The sequence below is a fragment of the Salarias fasciatus genome, chromosome 10 (assembly GCF_902148845.1).
Source record: "Salarias fasciatus chromosome 10, fSalaFa1.1, whole genome shotgun sequence".
In the NCBI taxonomy this organism is placed as follows: domain Eukaryota; kingdom Metazoa; phylum Chordata; class Actinopteri; order Blenniiformes; family Blenniidae; genus Salarias; species Salarias fasciatus.
This window is the reverse complement of record NC_043754.1, coordinates 11716369-11732548: the sequence shown is the minus strand read 5'-3', so window position 1 is coordinate 11732548 and position 16180 is coordinate 11716369. Positions and strand designations below refer to the sequence as shown.

At 41.4% G+C, this 16180-nt stretch overlaps 1 protein-coding gene and 1 long non-coding RNA gene across 5 annotated transcripts in view; one reads left to right on the top strand and one right to left on the bottom strand.

The window, feature by feature from the left end:
* The window catches only part of LOC115394926 (uncharacterized), a 51851-nt gene extending 48491 nt beyond the window's left edge, over positions 1-3360 (top strand). For all 3 annotated transcript variants that reach the window (XR_003932200.1, XR_003932198.1, XR_003932199.1), the window contains one exon: positions 2421-3360. This is a non-coding gene — a long non-coding RNA (uncharacterized LOC115394926). The remainder of the gene's footprint in view (positions 1-2420) is intronic.
* Positions 3361-7859: 4499 nt separating this feature from the next.
* Positions 7860-15742, bottom strand: LOC115394921 (beta-1,4-galactosyltransferase 4-like). Of its 2 annotated transcripts, none has more exons than XM_030100229.1 (7): positions 15608-15742; positions 14927-15440; positions 14031-14263; positions 11359-11546; positions 9806-9928; positions 9613-9717; positions 7860-9505 (listed from the first exon to the last, which is right to left on the bottom strand). In XM_030100229.1, exons 2-7 carry the CDS (start codon positions 15231-15233, stop codon positions 9376-9378), a joined length of 1086 nt encoding a protein of 361 aa, XP_029956089.1. In that variant the 5' UTR covers positions 15234-15440; positions 15608-15742; the 3' UTR covers positions 7860-9375. The 2 variants fall into 2 exon arrangements, with proteins under 2 accessions (XP_029956089.1, XP_029956090.1); XM_030100230.1 differs by lacking the exon at positions 14031-14263 and adding an exon at positions 12327-12439.
* Positions 15743-16180: the final 438 nt, after the last annotated feature.

Sequence of the window (16180 nt, the reverse complement as noted above, 5' to 3'; positions counted from 1 at the left end):
ATGCACCGTGGACCAGATAATCAGACACAGACAGACAGACAGCCATTCACAACAACAGTCGATTTAAAGACACATATTCAACTAAGACACATTTTTGAACTGTGAGAGAAAACTTTAGTACCCCAATTAAAAATCTTGCGTATTTTGAAAATAGAGTAAGGTGTGCTTTTGGACCATTTTAGTTTTCTCCAGAAATTCCCAGCGAACGCATGTTTTTAGCTTGTGCATGCTTGTCTGTCTTCCCCAGCTTCTCACTGAAGTAAACTCTGACCTGTTTAATACAGGTTGCTTCTATTATTTTTCTTATTTTTTTTTTTTTTTTTTTAAATCAGACACAGCTGCTTGTTTCAGCTCAAACATGCACAGCATGAGTGAAGCAAAGCGAAGTAACAGACAGGAAGATCAAGACAATGAGCCAACGGGAGCTGCAACTCTCAGTGGAGCAGGCAGAAAAGTGCAGAGGTGCACCACACCTGTATGTCTATACAAATGCTGCTGTTTGCAGAAGAAACTGGCTATTTGATTCTTTGTTTCATAAAAATACAAAAAAATAAAGGTTTACATATACTAGTTACTTTTTATTTTTTAATTTCAAAATATCATCTCTCTGCTCTCTCTACCTTCCTGAGCATGAATTGACTTGAAGGAAGCCTAATTTACAACATGCACGCATACTTTGGTTGTCATGACCTTTAGGAACATCGTGTGGCCTTACCTTAATTTCCTCCTTATTTTATTGTTTCATTTTGTTGGAATTGCACCTAAAATAAATGTGATTCTAAAACTTTATGTTGCAATCAAATAGCATTACATATTAATCCTTACCTCCATATTTCTCTTTTTTATTGCTCTGCACTCCAAAGCCCAATGCTGCCTCCCAGGTGAGGCTAGCTCTCCCCCACACTCTGAAACTCACTGAACCAGAAGAACCTTACTTTTCATCTTACAGTGGCATGAGTCATGCCATTGCAACTACGTGCAATTAGATTTATGTTCAAACGCACGTGCACTTGCACGCACACACATCCAACTTTTAAAAGAAGGCGCGTAACACAGTACATAAGTGCCTCTGAGCTTCCATTTTATTCCTGGGCAGATCGCCATACTATCACAGAGCAAACACAGGGCGACACGAAGAATAAGAGAGCTCTGCAGAAAGGACTCCAGTCGACGAAACCAAACAAGCTAAATCCACAAACACAAATATAAAGCGTGATTTCACTTGTGGATTCTCAATACACTTAAAAAAAAAAAAAAAACAAGAACAATACAGTACGCGGTATAAGCAACACTGGCATTCCTCTAATGGTGAGATTTGCAGAGTCGCTTTCAGTGCTCAGATTCATGGAGTTGATACTTTTGTGCTTTGTGAATGTCACATGTGTGTTCGATGACCGAGCCGAGCCTCGGGGAGACAAAGCTTTCTTTCTGCACCATAGGAAGAGGAGATGACATCACTCTGTTCATACAAAGCCTCAGACATCCCGCCCTTTCTTTGCGCGAGTTAATAATAAAAAAAGAAAAGAAAAAAAAATTGCATGAGCAAAGAAGACATGTCATTGTGTGTGTGGATAATGAAGAGTTATTCTTGACTTTACTTTTAACGTCCCCGGCGTCCCCAGAGTGATGCAGTTCTTTAAAGATCTGCGGCATAATTCAGCTTTGGCTTAGAGAACAGAATGGAAGTGATGCAAAAAAAGGGCTGAAGACTTATGTTCTTTAAAAAAAAAAAAACCTCCTGATTCGAGGTGAAGCTGTTGTAAAGTTGATGTTGTTCGTTGAGGACATAGGACATATAGGAGTGTTTTTTAAGTGTGACCAAGCTGACACAATTCAGAAATGACACAGATTAATTTGCTTCTAGAAAAACCATGTAGCACCTTATAACGTAATAATTTCCTGGAAATGCTATAACATTTTCACATAAATGGATCAAAAATGTTATAAACCCAATAATGTAATAATTTCAACATATTTCATCATTGAAACATTCATTTCACAGAATTATTGCAGTTAGGTTTGGGGTTTTTTGCCTCTGGCTCTCTGGTCAAGAACCAATGGGAGAGCTACGATGTTGTTCTGAAACAATTGCAAGTCCAACAAGAGTACAACACAATGCTATAACCAGGTTTTGGAGGAAAAGAGACAAGTTTTCCTTGGATGAAGATGGCTGCGCTGTCCTTTTCAGTGAGAAGACTGTTGTTCAGAAACTCTCTATCCCAACACTTGTGATGAAAGGCTTAGAGGAAACAAAAGGCTCTGGGCCAAGAAAACTAAAGGTGCGGCTTAATGAACACTACACAGGCATTAGTGAAGACAGGATTTGGGGTGTTCTAGATGCATCCAAACGCTATCAACAACTTCAGGCCAGATTTTTGAACAAACCCATCCTGACGCCAATCATGGCTTCACCTTTTCAGGTCTACTATGGAAGAAAAAGCAAGCCCACATTGGTTCTTGGTCACGGAGGGACCAGGGGGTCACTGTGTCAGCCTCAGTGGTCCTGTCAACTCCTACATCGAGAGTATTCAGGAAGAAGAAATGCCATTAAAGGATACCGGGAAGTAGACACACTGCACCAAGGCTGATGTGTGAAGCTGAAGTTAACGGTGGTTCTATTCTTGACATTCTTTTAGTTATTCCTCCTGAATCTCCTGTCAATGTATTAAATTCAATAGTTTCCCTTGTTCTGCCCACAGAAATGCTTGAATTAATCATCAAGTTCACTCTTGAGATGCATATGATGTTAACAACACTCAGTAGGGTTTCTAATCTGTTCAGAGATCTGTACAAATCTTTCCTGCCTGAGACCTTTGTGTGAGATGAAGTGGCTGCCAGTCTGAAACAGAACCAGGAAAGTGAACCGACTATCAATGTGATGAAACTGTATAAATCATCTGGTCATTTTAGCGGCACAAACAGCTCCTGTCTACATGCACAGATTGGATGACAGCATGGCTTGTGCTTAAACATCTGAGTTTTGGTCAATATCAAGTGAAAGATTGAAGGGTAAAAATACATTGTTTTCTACATTGTTGATGCTTTCGGTTGGAGTTTCTTTTTTAGTAACTTCCTTTTTAGTAACTAAGGTTCCTCTCAGTATTAGACAAGTCAACTCCTTATAAGAAATTATGTTCTGCTGATGTTCCTCTGTTCCTCTTTAGTAGTAGACAGGTCACCTTTTAAGGGATCGTTTTCTGTAGATGTTCTCCTTTCCTAGTAACTGGAGTAATAACGAAACATCTCAGAGAAAAGTATAAAATGGAAATGAACTGGAGAAGTGTGGGCTTTCACTTACAGGCACTGTAGTGTGATTTTGCTCCCAAGACTGCGCATCTTGTAATAAAAGACATCATTTCTGCTGGACTTTGGCTCCGACTGATTTCATCCTCTCCCAGAAAGAAATAAACCCTTCAAGATATATACTAGAAATAGATGGGACACGAGGTGATCAAAGGGACGACAGGAACCATAAAGGGAAACAACATGAACACTGGGACACAAAATGTGCAAATGGACAAGAAATGGCTGTAGAGGGACACAAACCCAGCAAAAAGGGACACAAAAATGACTTCAATAACAAATTATTATACTATATTGACAAAAAGAAGAATGAGAGGGAACAGAAAACATAACGAGACACAAAAAGTTCATAAAGGAGACACAGAGGACCGTGAAACAACAATAAAGGCAACAATATTGTATCAATGTGACCAGAATGTCACGATGCAGGTGGAAGGACCCAGTCGCAGGCAGCACAGGATGAGTTGTAACACTTTTATTGCTCACACACACGAGGAACACAGGGGTGAGTCGAGCTGATGCAAGCTTGGACACAAGGACAGAACACGCTGACAGACCCACGAGGGGCCGACAAAGACACGCGAGGAGAGCAGGGCCTAAATAGAGAAGAGAGTTGCAGCACATGAGGATGATGAGAACACGAGGAAGGTGACTGGCTTGGAGAACGTGAGGAGAGGCAGAAAGAGACAACAGGTGAGACAGGACGTGCACAAAGGAACAGGGGCAGACGCACTGAAACATGGACACAGAGGAGAAGGGAGACCCCAGTCGAAATGGTAGGACCCAGAGGGTCCTGACACAGAAGGACATTAAAGCAGTGTAAAGGGACATAAAATGATGACAGAGGGGCACAAAAAAAGCACAGAGGAGAGGAACAAAACTTGTAAAAAAGGACAGTCAGTGACAAGAATTGTCTCTCCTATGCAATCACCTGCAGAATTTCAACTTATTGCAGCAGTGCTCGCCAGGTTCTCAAGATAATTTAGTCTATAGCCTACAAGTAAATCTCATAATATACTGTCAATTATGACTCATCACTATGTCACTTGACATCTCACTGATTAAAAGTGAAATAATAACCATTTAGGACTGAGGCCTATATTTATGTCAGGTGTCATGTAATGCGTATGTCGGCGTTATGAATGCTTCTGTATACAAATGAAGTGTCACTGACTTGTATTCATGAGGTAGTGATTTGTTGGAAAACTGAAGTCAATAGGTACATTTAGGGAAGAGTTAGGTGGGGTCTCCAGTGCTGCTCAGAAGATACTGTATATCTGAGCTGGAATTCTGGTCTCAACGGACTTAAGTTCACCGGCACCAGGATGTCTGAGTATCTGCACTGCACGTGCGTATGACTGGATGGTACTCAAGTCTGTACTTTAACCAAGTAGTCATTCTGTTGTTTCAAATCCAGGGTATATAACAGTCTTAGATTTTTAAAACACTAAATGTAGCATTTTGGACTGATAAAGAACATATTTTATACCATTATCTTTCAAGTTTTGACATTATCAGTCTTTGAAAAAAAACATCCACCTGAAAATGTAATAAATATCCAATAAAGGTAAAAATATAAATACAATATCAGGATATTTTATTACGGTACATTATTGTTAAAATTATTACATTATTGGGCTTTATTAATTTTTTTTTTCTTGAGTTAAGTGCAAATTTTTATCATATTTTCAGGCATTATTGCATTTTCAGCAAATTACTACTGCTTTTTTTTAGGCAAAGCAGACAGTCTGATGAGCTCCTACAACCGTTACTCAAACAGGCGTCCAGTTATTCCTGCTTTCACTAATCCTGTTGTGCAAACTGCCTGCCTGTGAAGTCAGTATCTCTTCCGTGCATCACGGGGTCTGCAACCTTTATGACCAAAAGAGCCATTTTTGTGACTTTCCACCAAGCCAAGTTGTTCTGGAGTCGCAAAGCACATTTAAACTTGAAAATGAGGCTCATGCAGCTCATGAAGTTTCAATGTAGTTTTGATTCACATACAAAAAATATATCTTATGATGCATTTATGAAGTTAGGGTTCAGAGGAGTGAACATTTTATTACATTTAACCTGTTTTTGTACTTGATTTTAACAATTTTGTTCCTCTTTCAAGTATTTTTTTGACAATTTTGAAATTTTAGCAGTTTCAACCATTTTACCTCCTTTTAAGCAGTTTTGCATGTTTTTCCCAACCATATTTACGTATGTTCTTCTTTCAGAAATTCTTGACATTTCAAGTTTTTAAGCTGTTCTATTACTTTTAATCCCCATTTCTTGTGGTTTTAGCTATTTTTCGTAATTTCAATAGTACCTTTATTTGAATCCCTTTTCAACCGAGACTGACAAATCATTTTGAATAGTACTGTGGTGTGTAACTGTAAAAAAAAATAAGTTTAATATTTATTCACTACAGGGAGACTGAAGAGCCACATGTGGCTTCAGAGCCGCAGGTTGCAGACCGCTGGTTTAACCATTCGAGGGAAAATGTTTTGTGGAGGAATTAAAAAATAATTGTCCATCTGACATTTTCGTTTCACGGAAGGCAGAAACTGCAGTAAACTTTCCATTTTAAAATTCACTTGAAGAGAATCACATATATAATTGCACATATTTGCTTATGTGAATCAATCAAGCAGGCAATCAGTATTTATAGAGCACTTCTCATATTCATAAAAAAACAACGCAAAGTGCTAATCAATAAAATCAGTTATAAAAACAAAACCGCACCTTCAATCAGGGTCGTGTGCTCACACACACACACACACACACACACACACACACACACACACACACACACACACACACACACACACGCCAGGTTAGTTTCATACAAAGGGGAGACTTGGCATGTCACTGAGCATCATGGGAAACACCACCGTTGTGTGGCCACCCACACTGGGAGAAGTCAAAGGTCAGGGCTGCTGGGGTTCCAGCGCCCGACCCAGATCCCGCCGAGACCAAGAGTACCCCCACAACAAGGTAGGGAGCTCCCCAGGCCAGCCGGGACCAGAGGACCCGCGCTCAGCAACCCCCGCAGTCAACTGGATCCAACTCCCGGTGTGAAGGACCCCCCCCTTAAGGAAACAGAGTTAAACAGCTAAAAACTTAAAATGATGTGATACAAAGTTGATGTAAACAAAGTAAGATTAAAAAGTAAAAGTACATTTTGACTACAACGGCCCTTTTGTCACTTGCATGACTGGGTATAATACAGGTGACGCGCACACTCCACAGTGTTCGATTTACAAACTTTATTCGTTTATTCCAACAATGTTTAAGGACGATGCGGCGCACAAAGCCGTCAGAAACTGTGTGCTCACCCAGTCACTCACACACCCACGCTAACAACCCACTCATATACCTTCACCGACAACGCTTCCACCCACCCACTCATAACGTAACCATTCACTCACAATGCCTAACTCACACCCACCAACAGCATGCACACATAACGGCTGGAACATGTGTAATAAAAAAAAAGAATAAAATTACAAAAATAATGAAAATAAGATTAATGTAAGATGTGTTTTTAACCTTGCTTTAAAAATATCAACAGTCTCTGCAGTCCTGAGGTTCTCTGGCTGGTTGTTCCACAGGCGGGGGCTGTAGTGGCTAAAGGCCGCCTCGCTGTGGGTCTTGGTTCTAGCATTTGGGACGCACAGCAGGCCGCTGCCAGAGGACCTCAGGATCCACGAGGGTCGATATGGTAAAAACAAATCAGCTAAATAAGAAAGAGCAAGACCATTAAGACATTTAAAAAGTAACAAGAGAAACAAAATCGATCCTGAAGCGGACAGGGAGCCAATGCAGTGACCGCTGTGACGTGGGCCTGCCTGCTGGTCCTCGTCAGCACGCATGTGGCTGAATTTTGTAGTAATTAGAGGTTTGAAATATTCTTTTTGGGAAGACCAGAGAGCAAGGCATTACAATAATCTAACAGGCAGGAGTTAAAAGGATGCATTAGCACCTCTGTACTGGCCTGAGAGAGAAATGGGCGGACTCTGGCTGTATTCTTAAAGGACACTACAACATTTTGGCAAATTGGCCCATTTAGCTCAATTCCTTAGTAATTTCAAACAGCATACTTACTTTTTTGTGAGGGCGAGCTGTTGTTTTTTCAGAGGCAAGTCGGGGAAGGTTTCCGGGACGGACACAATGGAAGTGGATGGTATTTTTGTTCCCCCTCGTCAAACTCATCAAATACAAAATCCAGCAACCCCAAACACTTTGGTGGACACGTTATAATCCCCACATTCACTACGCTGTGGAACACCAACAAATAATATTGTAGCGTTACGACACTGAAGCAAATACCGGGAACTACTTGTTCTTTTGAGATCACTATGCCCAGACGCCATGTTTAGTAAGTAGTTCCATCTTAGCAATCTTCGCATAAACAACTCAATCTTGTAATTTTGCATTAATATTTCACAGTGTAGTGAATGTGCGGATTATAACGTGTCCACCAAAGTGTTTTGGGGTTGTTGGATTGTGAATTTGATAAATTTGACGAGGGGGAACAAAAATACCGTTCACCTCCATTGTGTACGTCCCAAAAACTTTCCCCGACTCACCTCTGAATAAACAATAGCTCGCCCTCACAAAAAAAGTAAGTACGCTGTTCGAAATTACTAAGGAATTACGCTAAATGGGCCAATTTGCCAAAATGTTGAAGTATGCCTTTAAGATTGATAAAAACCAATCTCATACCCCTGTCCCACTGAAACTAGCAGGACCCTGCAGACCCGGGTCTGATCGCCTACTGGCGAGCAGCCTGGTTGCGTTTTCCCGTGCTGATGATGTCCCAAGCTGATGACATCATCAGCACGACGGAGCACAGCGAGGTAAACAATGGAGCGGAGCACAGTCCCCGTTACCTGTTGACGAATCTCTTCTTCCCCAAGGATCAAGAGAAGCTTTCTGATCTCGCTATCTTGCCAATGCTGGGTCATCTTGACGAAGGTTATCTCACTTTGTGTCCAAAAACAACAAGCGCGCTAACGTAGGCACACTACGTTGAACTCATCACGTAAATTACTGTGTCGACCCAGGTCTGGCTTTCACGCTGAAGCCGATCGGAGGCAAGCCGATTAAAACCCGGGTCGCTTGCAGAGTTTATTGACCCGGGTCGAAATGCAGGTTGAACCATTTCCTGCTGCCATGAGGAGCCGATTATTAGCGGGTTTAGACAGGTTTTTTTGGCATGTGGAAAGGTGTATTAGTTATATTCTTAATATGTGGAATAAAATCTAGCTCAGAGTCAAAAATCACACCCAGGTTTTTAACCAATTGTGCTGGTTTAAAATATTGTAGTTTTGGTAAAAGTTTCTCTCTCTGGCCTTTGGGACCAATAAATAAAACCTCAGTTTTGTCCAGGTTAAGCTGTAGGAAATTCACTGCCATCCATGACTTGATGTCTGTGATATGTGAAAAATTTACTATTGTCTGTTCTATTTACTATTATGGAAAAATACAGCTTGTGAACTCATATAATCTTGCTCGTCTATTCAGCCATGCGCTAATGTTCATGAAAGGACTTTTGACTCATTCTTGTGTTATCCGCACAAAATTAAAAAAACGTTTTAAATTCATATTCCCAAAAACTGTTAACCATTCCTCAGGTCATTTTAAACCACAAAACTGAGCAATCAAGGATGAACTGGTACAGATAGTAGCCCAGTCTGACCTCAACACAGACTGATAACATGACTGTGTTCTTGTTAAATATATTTAGAGAAGTCTAAACTCAGTGGATTTGGATTCAGGAATTTTAGTTCCAGTCGTCTGCCTGTCATCAGCATTACTTCATGTTACTTTTTACAAACCTGCTGACCAGAGTCTCTGGTAGTTATCATATTTGTGTCAAAGCAAAAATCTCACAGGTTCTGCATTTCTGCTATGTCGCAGCAAACTTAGAGGAGGCAGCAGTGACAACAGAGACTTCAGGGCCAGACGGGCCTTTCTGTGTGGAGTTTGCATGTTCTTCTAGTGTGTTGGGGGTTTCCTCCAGTTTCCATCTGTAGTCCAAAAACATGCTCACGCTCAATAAATTGCTCCGAGGTGTAAACTCTACGGTTTACCAATGTCCACAGTAATGTTGACGTAAAGAGGAAGTCTGTCCATTGATAGAGTCTTATAGGAGCAGCTGTTCAGTCCGTCCTTCATCCATACCTCCTGTGTTTTTTTTAACAACTTAAACCTGGAAAGAAAACATGAAATTTATGCCACAAGTCAAAACACATTTATTAATTAACATGAAACACTGACAGACAGTAACATGTTATTCCTGACTTGATCTCTACTGACCTGTCTTTGTTCTTTTCATTGCCCTTATCCCGCGTATGAAACACCATGCTATATCGGGCTATGGCTATAGGAGGCCGTACAATCGTCACCTTTTGCAGCTGAAATCTATGTAAGACAACGTCATTAACAAAGGAATATTTAGAAACAACTACAACATCAGCGATTTTTAATTTCTACTTCAACTCTGTCTCACCTGACATAAAGATCATCATCCTCGCAGCCCCAACCCCAGTATGAGTTGGAGAATCCGTTCACTTGAACAAACTGCTTTCTGGTCAAAGCAGTGACTCCTCCAAAGTAACGGGGGTATGACATCCTTACGGAGCAATCAGACAGACAAACTATTATACTTCTGCCGTCAGGTACAGAAGAGTGACAATGCAGGAGTGTGGAATTGAAAAACTCGTTCTGATATTCTATCAATGTCACCTGCAAAGAAAAGAATAATCACTTCCGGGTGCAAATTAATAAATGACGCTCATCCCACCTCACTTGACGAAATCAGGAGGCGATGGGAAACTGATCTGGGTTTAGTAATTAGTGATGAAACACTGGAGGCCATTCAAGCGTATACCTGGATCCTCAACCTGCATGCGTCATGATGTGGTACATTTGAAGGAGGTAATAAAGAGCTCATCTCACTAATACAAAGCTGGCAGACGGGTGTCCCAATGCAGACCCCTCCTGCCCTCGTTGCAAAGATCAACCAGAAGACTACGTTCACATTTTCTGGTCAACTATTTTTGATGCATGAACAAATATTTTATAGGTAAAGGGTGTGACAATTGACTGGTTGATTGGCACGCGATGCCATTGTTTTCACCACTCTGTTTACAAGGAGAAGCATCCTGCTTAACTGGAAACAAAAATCTCCACCTAGCTTTATGAGATGGATTAGAGAGACGTTGTAGTTTCTGAAATTAGAAAAAAAAAAGATTCACTTTAAAAAGAACTACTCTGCAATTTTTAGAGACCAGAGGAATGCTGAACATGACTGATTGTCTTTACTCGTTTTTATTTTAGTTCTTATTTTAAAGTACTGGTATATAATTCATTTCCTAGTATTTTTTTTAAATTATTGCCACTATTATTTTTTTTTGGATTGTTGTTTGTTTTTACCTTTTTTAAATATTTTTTTCTATTTTGTAAACAAACATCATTAAAATGACTGTATACCAGTTGTAAGTTGCACAACCTTGAAAGTGACACCTGGGTGGGTTTGGCATTGATGGGATTTTAGTGATTGTAGGACAAATGAAATTGCACAGCTGTAATTTTGCTGACATTCATTCCAATCAAGAGGGGAAAGGAAAAAATGTCCTTCTTGTGCACTGCCATCAGCCTCCTGAACAGGTGACAGGAGTCACACACATTATGTCACCCATAAAACACTACTTTCCTTTTGTCCTCTTATAAATAAACACTTCGTTACATAATTTTGCACTACCTTCTTTTATATGTTTCAAGTAGATTTTTTTTATAAAAGGTTTCTTGCACATGTTCCTTTATTTGCTATTTTAACGTTAACATTTTGTGTAGATGGCAAATTAAGAATTTTGTTGTGAAGGCAAACATGTTTTCTGAGGTACAGATGCCAATAAACTTGGTCATTATATAATGTTTGCCTTCAGATCTCTCAAAGCGATGTGAGGCCTCAGGGGAGTGCCATGTGTTTATTGACTAAGGAAGTGTGAAATTTAATCAGACTCATGACTTCAAGGAATTAAATATTAGTCATGCACTCACTTATATCCTGTCGTGTTCCGGCCACCTGCCATGTGTTTGGGTGTTTCGGCGCAGACGTACAAGTTACGATCATCTTCAGGAACAAGGTCCACATCATGGAATATGAAGCAGTCCCAATTGTAATCCTTCAATGCTTCCAAGTATCCAATGTTTAGCAACTTGGCACGGTTAAAAGTTGCGTTGCCAGCCTGTGGAAAAAGAAAACAACAAAACATGTTGGTGAACAGGTGAAATGATTTGCTTCAAGCATGTAACAAGTGGTTACAGTGGTAGCATTTTTCATCATCTCTGAACATATGCTGACTTTTTTTTTGTAAGTTTCCAAGTGGTAAAAGAAACCACCCACGAAAGACTAGCTAGACGTCACAAATAATCCAGTTCAGGACAGAGGTCTACATGTTTGAGCTTTCTCCCAACTGCAGGACACCTGATTGCAATGAGGGACTTATGGGCTTTTCCACAAGCTTGAGGATGGCATCAGCACGAGATTCAGGCGTACTGAAGCAGAGAAAAATCGAAAAACATAACGATTGTGTCCTCATGAGCAGGTAATTGAACGCAGGTGTGACTTAATAATAATAATAATAATAATAATAATAATAATAATAATAATAATAATAATAATAACAATAATAGATTTTATTTATAACACACTTTACACTTGATTCCAGGTCTCAAAATGCTACAGACAAAATAACAAGATAAAATACATCAGTCAAAAAACAAAAAACAAAAAAACAAATACAAAGATAAAAAAAAAATCACTTCTTAGCAGTTTGCTTTTCTAAAAAGATGGATTTTCAGGCCTTTCTTAAAAGCTTCCACCGTCTGGAAGAGCGTTCCACAGACCGGGAGCAGCGGCCTCAAAGGCTTTTGATTCAAGGATTTTGTATTCAGTACGGAGGTGACCGGGGAGCCAGTGGAGGGTGTGGAGGATGGGGGGGGGGGGTGTGCTCGTGTTTCCGTACCCTCATCAGGACCCTGGCAGCGCTGTTCTGAACATACTGGAGCTTTTGGAGGCTTCTGCCAGAGATCCCGACGAGGAGTGCGTTGCAGGAGACAAAGGCATGGACAAGTCTCTCTGCAGCAGGGAGAGAAAGTGAAGAACGGAGTTTAGAGATGTTACGGAGGTGAAAGAACGAAGTTTTGCAGATGTGGTTGACATGATTGTCAAAGGAGAGATGGGGGTCAAATTTGACCCCAAGGTTTGATACGGAGGGAGAGAGGGGAACGCTATGACCGAAAAGAGAAATGGAAGCGATGGGAGAAGAGTGAAGTTGATGAGGGGTACCGGTTTGAATGGCTTCAGTTTTTGAGCCATTCAGCTGCAGGAAGTTTTGAGTCATCCATGCCCCTATCTCATCCAGGCAGGAGCTGAGGCGGGGGACAGCGGAGGAGGGGAAGGCAGAAGGGGAGACCTTGAGGCAGAGCTGTGTGTCGTCAGCATAGCAATGAAAATTAATTCCATGCTTGAAGACGACACATCCGAGGGGAAGCATGTAGATGGTGAAGAGGGTGGGGCCGAGCACTTCAGGATAACAGGGCTGTGCACACTTATCTCAACCATGCAGGACTTGCCCCTTGAGGAATGCGGTTTGACAGGCCTGATCTCCATCCATCCATCCGTTTTCTACTGCTTATTCGGGGCCGGGTCACGGGGGCAGCAGTCTCAGCAGAGATGCCCAAACTTCCCCGTCCCCAGACACTTCCTCCAGCTCCTCTGGGAGGATCCCAAGGCGCTCCCAGGGAAGCCGAGAGACATGGTCTCTCCAGCGTGTCCTGGGTCCTCCCCGGGGTCTCCTCCCAGTGGGACATGCCCGGAACACCTCCCTAGGGAGGCGTCCAGGAGGCATCCTAACCAGATGCCCGAGCCACCTCAGCTGGCCCGTCTCGATGCGGAGGAGTAGCGGCTCTACTCCGAGCTCCTCCCTGGTGACTGAGCTCCTCACCCTGTCTCTAAGGGAGCGCCCAGCCACCCAACGGAGGAAGCTCATTTCAGCCGCTTGTATCTGAGATCTTGTCCTTCCGGTCAAGTTCCAAAGTTCATGACCATAGCTGAGGGTGGGAACGTAGACTGACAGGTAAATCGAGAGCTTCGCCTTTGGGCTCAGCTCCCTCTTCACCACAACGGACCGATACATCGACCGCATCACTGCAGCCGCTGCACCGATCCACCTGTCAATCTCATGCCCCATCCGTCCCTCACTAGTGAACAAGACCCCAAGATACTTAAACTCCTCCACTTGGGCCAGAGTCCCTCCACCGAGCTGGAGAGGGCAAGCCACCTTCTTCCGGTCGAGGACCATGGCCTCGGATTTGGAGGTACTGATCCTCATCCCTGTCGCTTCACACTCGGCTGCGAACCGCCCGATCTATAATCATCTATTCAGTGTTTGCTTAAAGTTTTGTTACACTGAATTCCACAACCATCTGAGATCATAAGAATAGTAGCATTAGACACACCGAGCGTGACATCTTTCAAATGAATGAAATGCCAATTATGAAATTATTTTACTGGCAACAACTGTTTATATATATATATATATATATATATATATATATATATATATATATATATATATATAAGAAATCAAAGAAATTCCAGAAAGATCAACCACTAAGGTATGTTTCAGCGGATTTCATTCAACACCAGTGTGTGATGTTGAAAGTACCTGATGGATGACATAAATGGCGTAGTGTAGTTGCTGCCTCTGCAGAAATGGGTGCAAGTGATGCAGGAGGTAGACGAGATGTCTTTCCCGGTTGCGAAATGGGATGAGGATCGCCACGCTCTGCCTCGCTGCACAGTCCGGGGGCTCGTACTCGCCCGCTCTCACGTTTTCATTTTCAGTCACCACATCGTTCAGAGTCAGAGAGGAATCAAAGGACAGGTTCCTGAGTCCTTCTGTGGAAGAGACGGTGGCCTTTCGATGTGAGAAGTACTCGGTGTGGGTCAGGAGAACACAGTCTGAAGCGGTAAGGCGGAAGCCATAATGCGCAAAGTAACAACATGGCATAAAATAAATCATTTTCTCTTTAGGAGGAGTGGGTCTTCGCAGACAATAAAACACTATAGATGATTTTAAATAATTTAAAACACAGTTTGCCTGCCGTCCTTCCTGGTGCCCTACCCCAGTGGGAAAAGAAATTTACAGTTTTGTCTAGAAATATAAATCTAACTGTATTCTGTTTCTGTGTCGGTGACAAATGAGCACTGTAAAGGTAAGTAAGCAAATCAAGCTATGAGCCCGGCATCATAATATAAAATGCTGCTAAATACATGAATCAACGCTTTTAAAAAAAATGAGCCGTTTTGCTGAAATACCCTTGTTATGTTTCAATTTGTTCAAGGTGATAAACACTTTAAAATCGCACTTCTCTCATAAAAAAATTATAATAATTCACCTCATCAACTCTGCACTCTTTCAGCAACAAAAGGACTCGTGAAGAAAAACATTGAGACGAATTTACTTCCCGACCCTTTGCTGTCAGCGAGCAAAGAAATGAAATGCAGTTGTAATAGTCTATTATTTATCAGCTCCAGCCTGTCGTTTAGCGCGTTACTTACGGAGCAGAGGAGAGACCTTGGGGCAATCCACCTTTTGAGGAGGAGTAGTTAGGTTAGACGCTTCTGTCGTTGAATGGAGTTTATCCCCCAGACCATCTTCTTTAAAGTCTTCTTCTGTCGTTGAATGGAGTTTATCCCCAAGACCGTCTTCTTTGACAGGAGTGTGTGTTGAGTTAAAAGAAATTAATGATGTGACAGTGTCACCTGGAAAGATTATTATCCATGCCACGACCGACAGCGAGAGAACGAGCAGCACAAAGTACTTTGCTCTGTGCGAAATATTGCAGGCAGATGAACAGAGTTCCATGGCTGTGCCACTTTATAGTAGAAGCTGTTATTTATTACTTTGAGTCCTCTTTCTGGGCATATCAGCTAAAACACCAGCAGTTTCACTGAGCTGTCATCTGATGTTGCTGGACAATCCAAAAGCAGCTACTTTGTGGAGAAATCCCTTTGCTGAATCCTGATGATCCACTGTCAGGAATTCCAGCCAAAAGTTTGAACTCTGCAGCAGCTGTAAAGAAAATTAGAGAAGTTACCACCATTAATGTGCGGAATGTGTTTGTACTGCTTTCTCTGTGTTGTACTGTCGCAGTGTTAATATATATTAAAGGTGAAATATGTAAGAAATGAACTGTAAAAATTTAAAAAAAAAAAATTAAAAGTTTTCCCATTTTTCACCTGTCATTGAAGAAAGATTCCCTTTAAACAATCTGTTGTCTCCATCAGCAGTGTGTTTGTCTAGTTCTTTTCTTCCCAAATGACATGTACGGGCAGGTGTGGTGTAGTTATCCCTGTCACGGGAGCGCGCCTGAGTTCAGCAAAGGTGAAGCAACATGCCTGCGCTTCATTCCATAAAAGACTAAAGTATAACCAGCAATGACGACATTGTTTAATTGCATGCTTTGACATTTTAAAACGTGGTCCGCCTATCATAATCAGTGCTTTCATGATTTTTTGTACATCTTAATATCATCCTGCCCACTGAATGGTAAATTCAAAGCAACATTTTCCTTGTGTGATTTGACATTAATAACATGCCATAATTCAAGTCAACCCAGGGAAGTTGTCGAATTAAAAAAAAAGTCCATATCCAAAATCAAGATCATAGTTATTATTATTATTATTATTATTATTATTATTTTTTTTTTTTTTTTTGACTTCGATTAACTCTTTTAAATTCAACCTCACTCGAAATGTACAGTAATAGAAGAAGCCGGGGTGGCGTGGTCCAGAACAGTTCATACCTGTTGC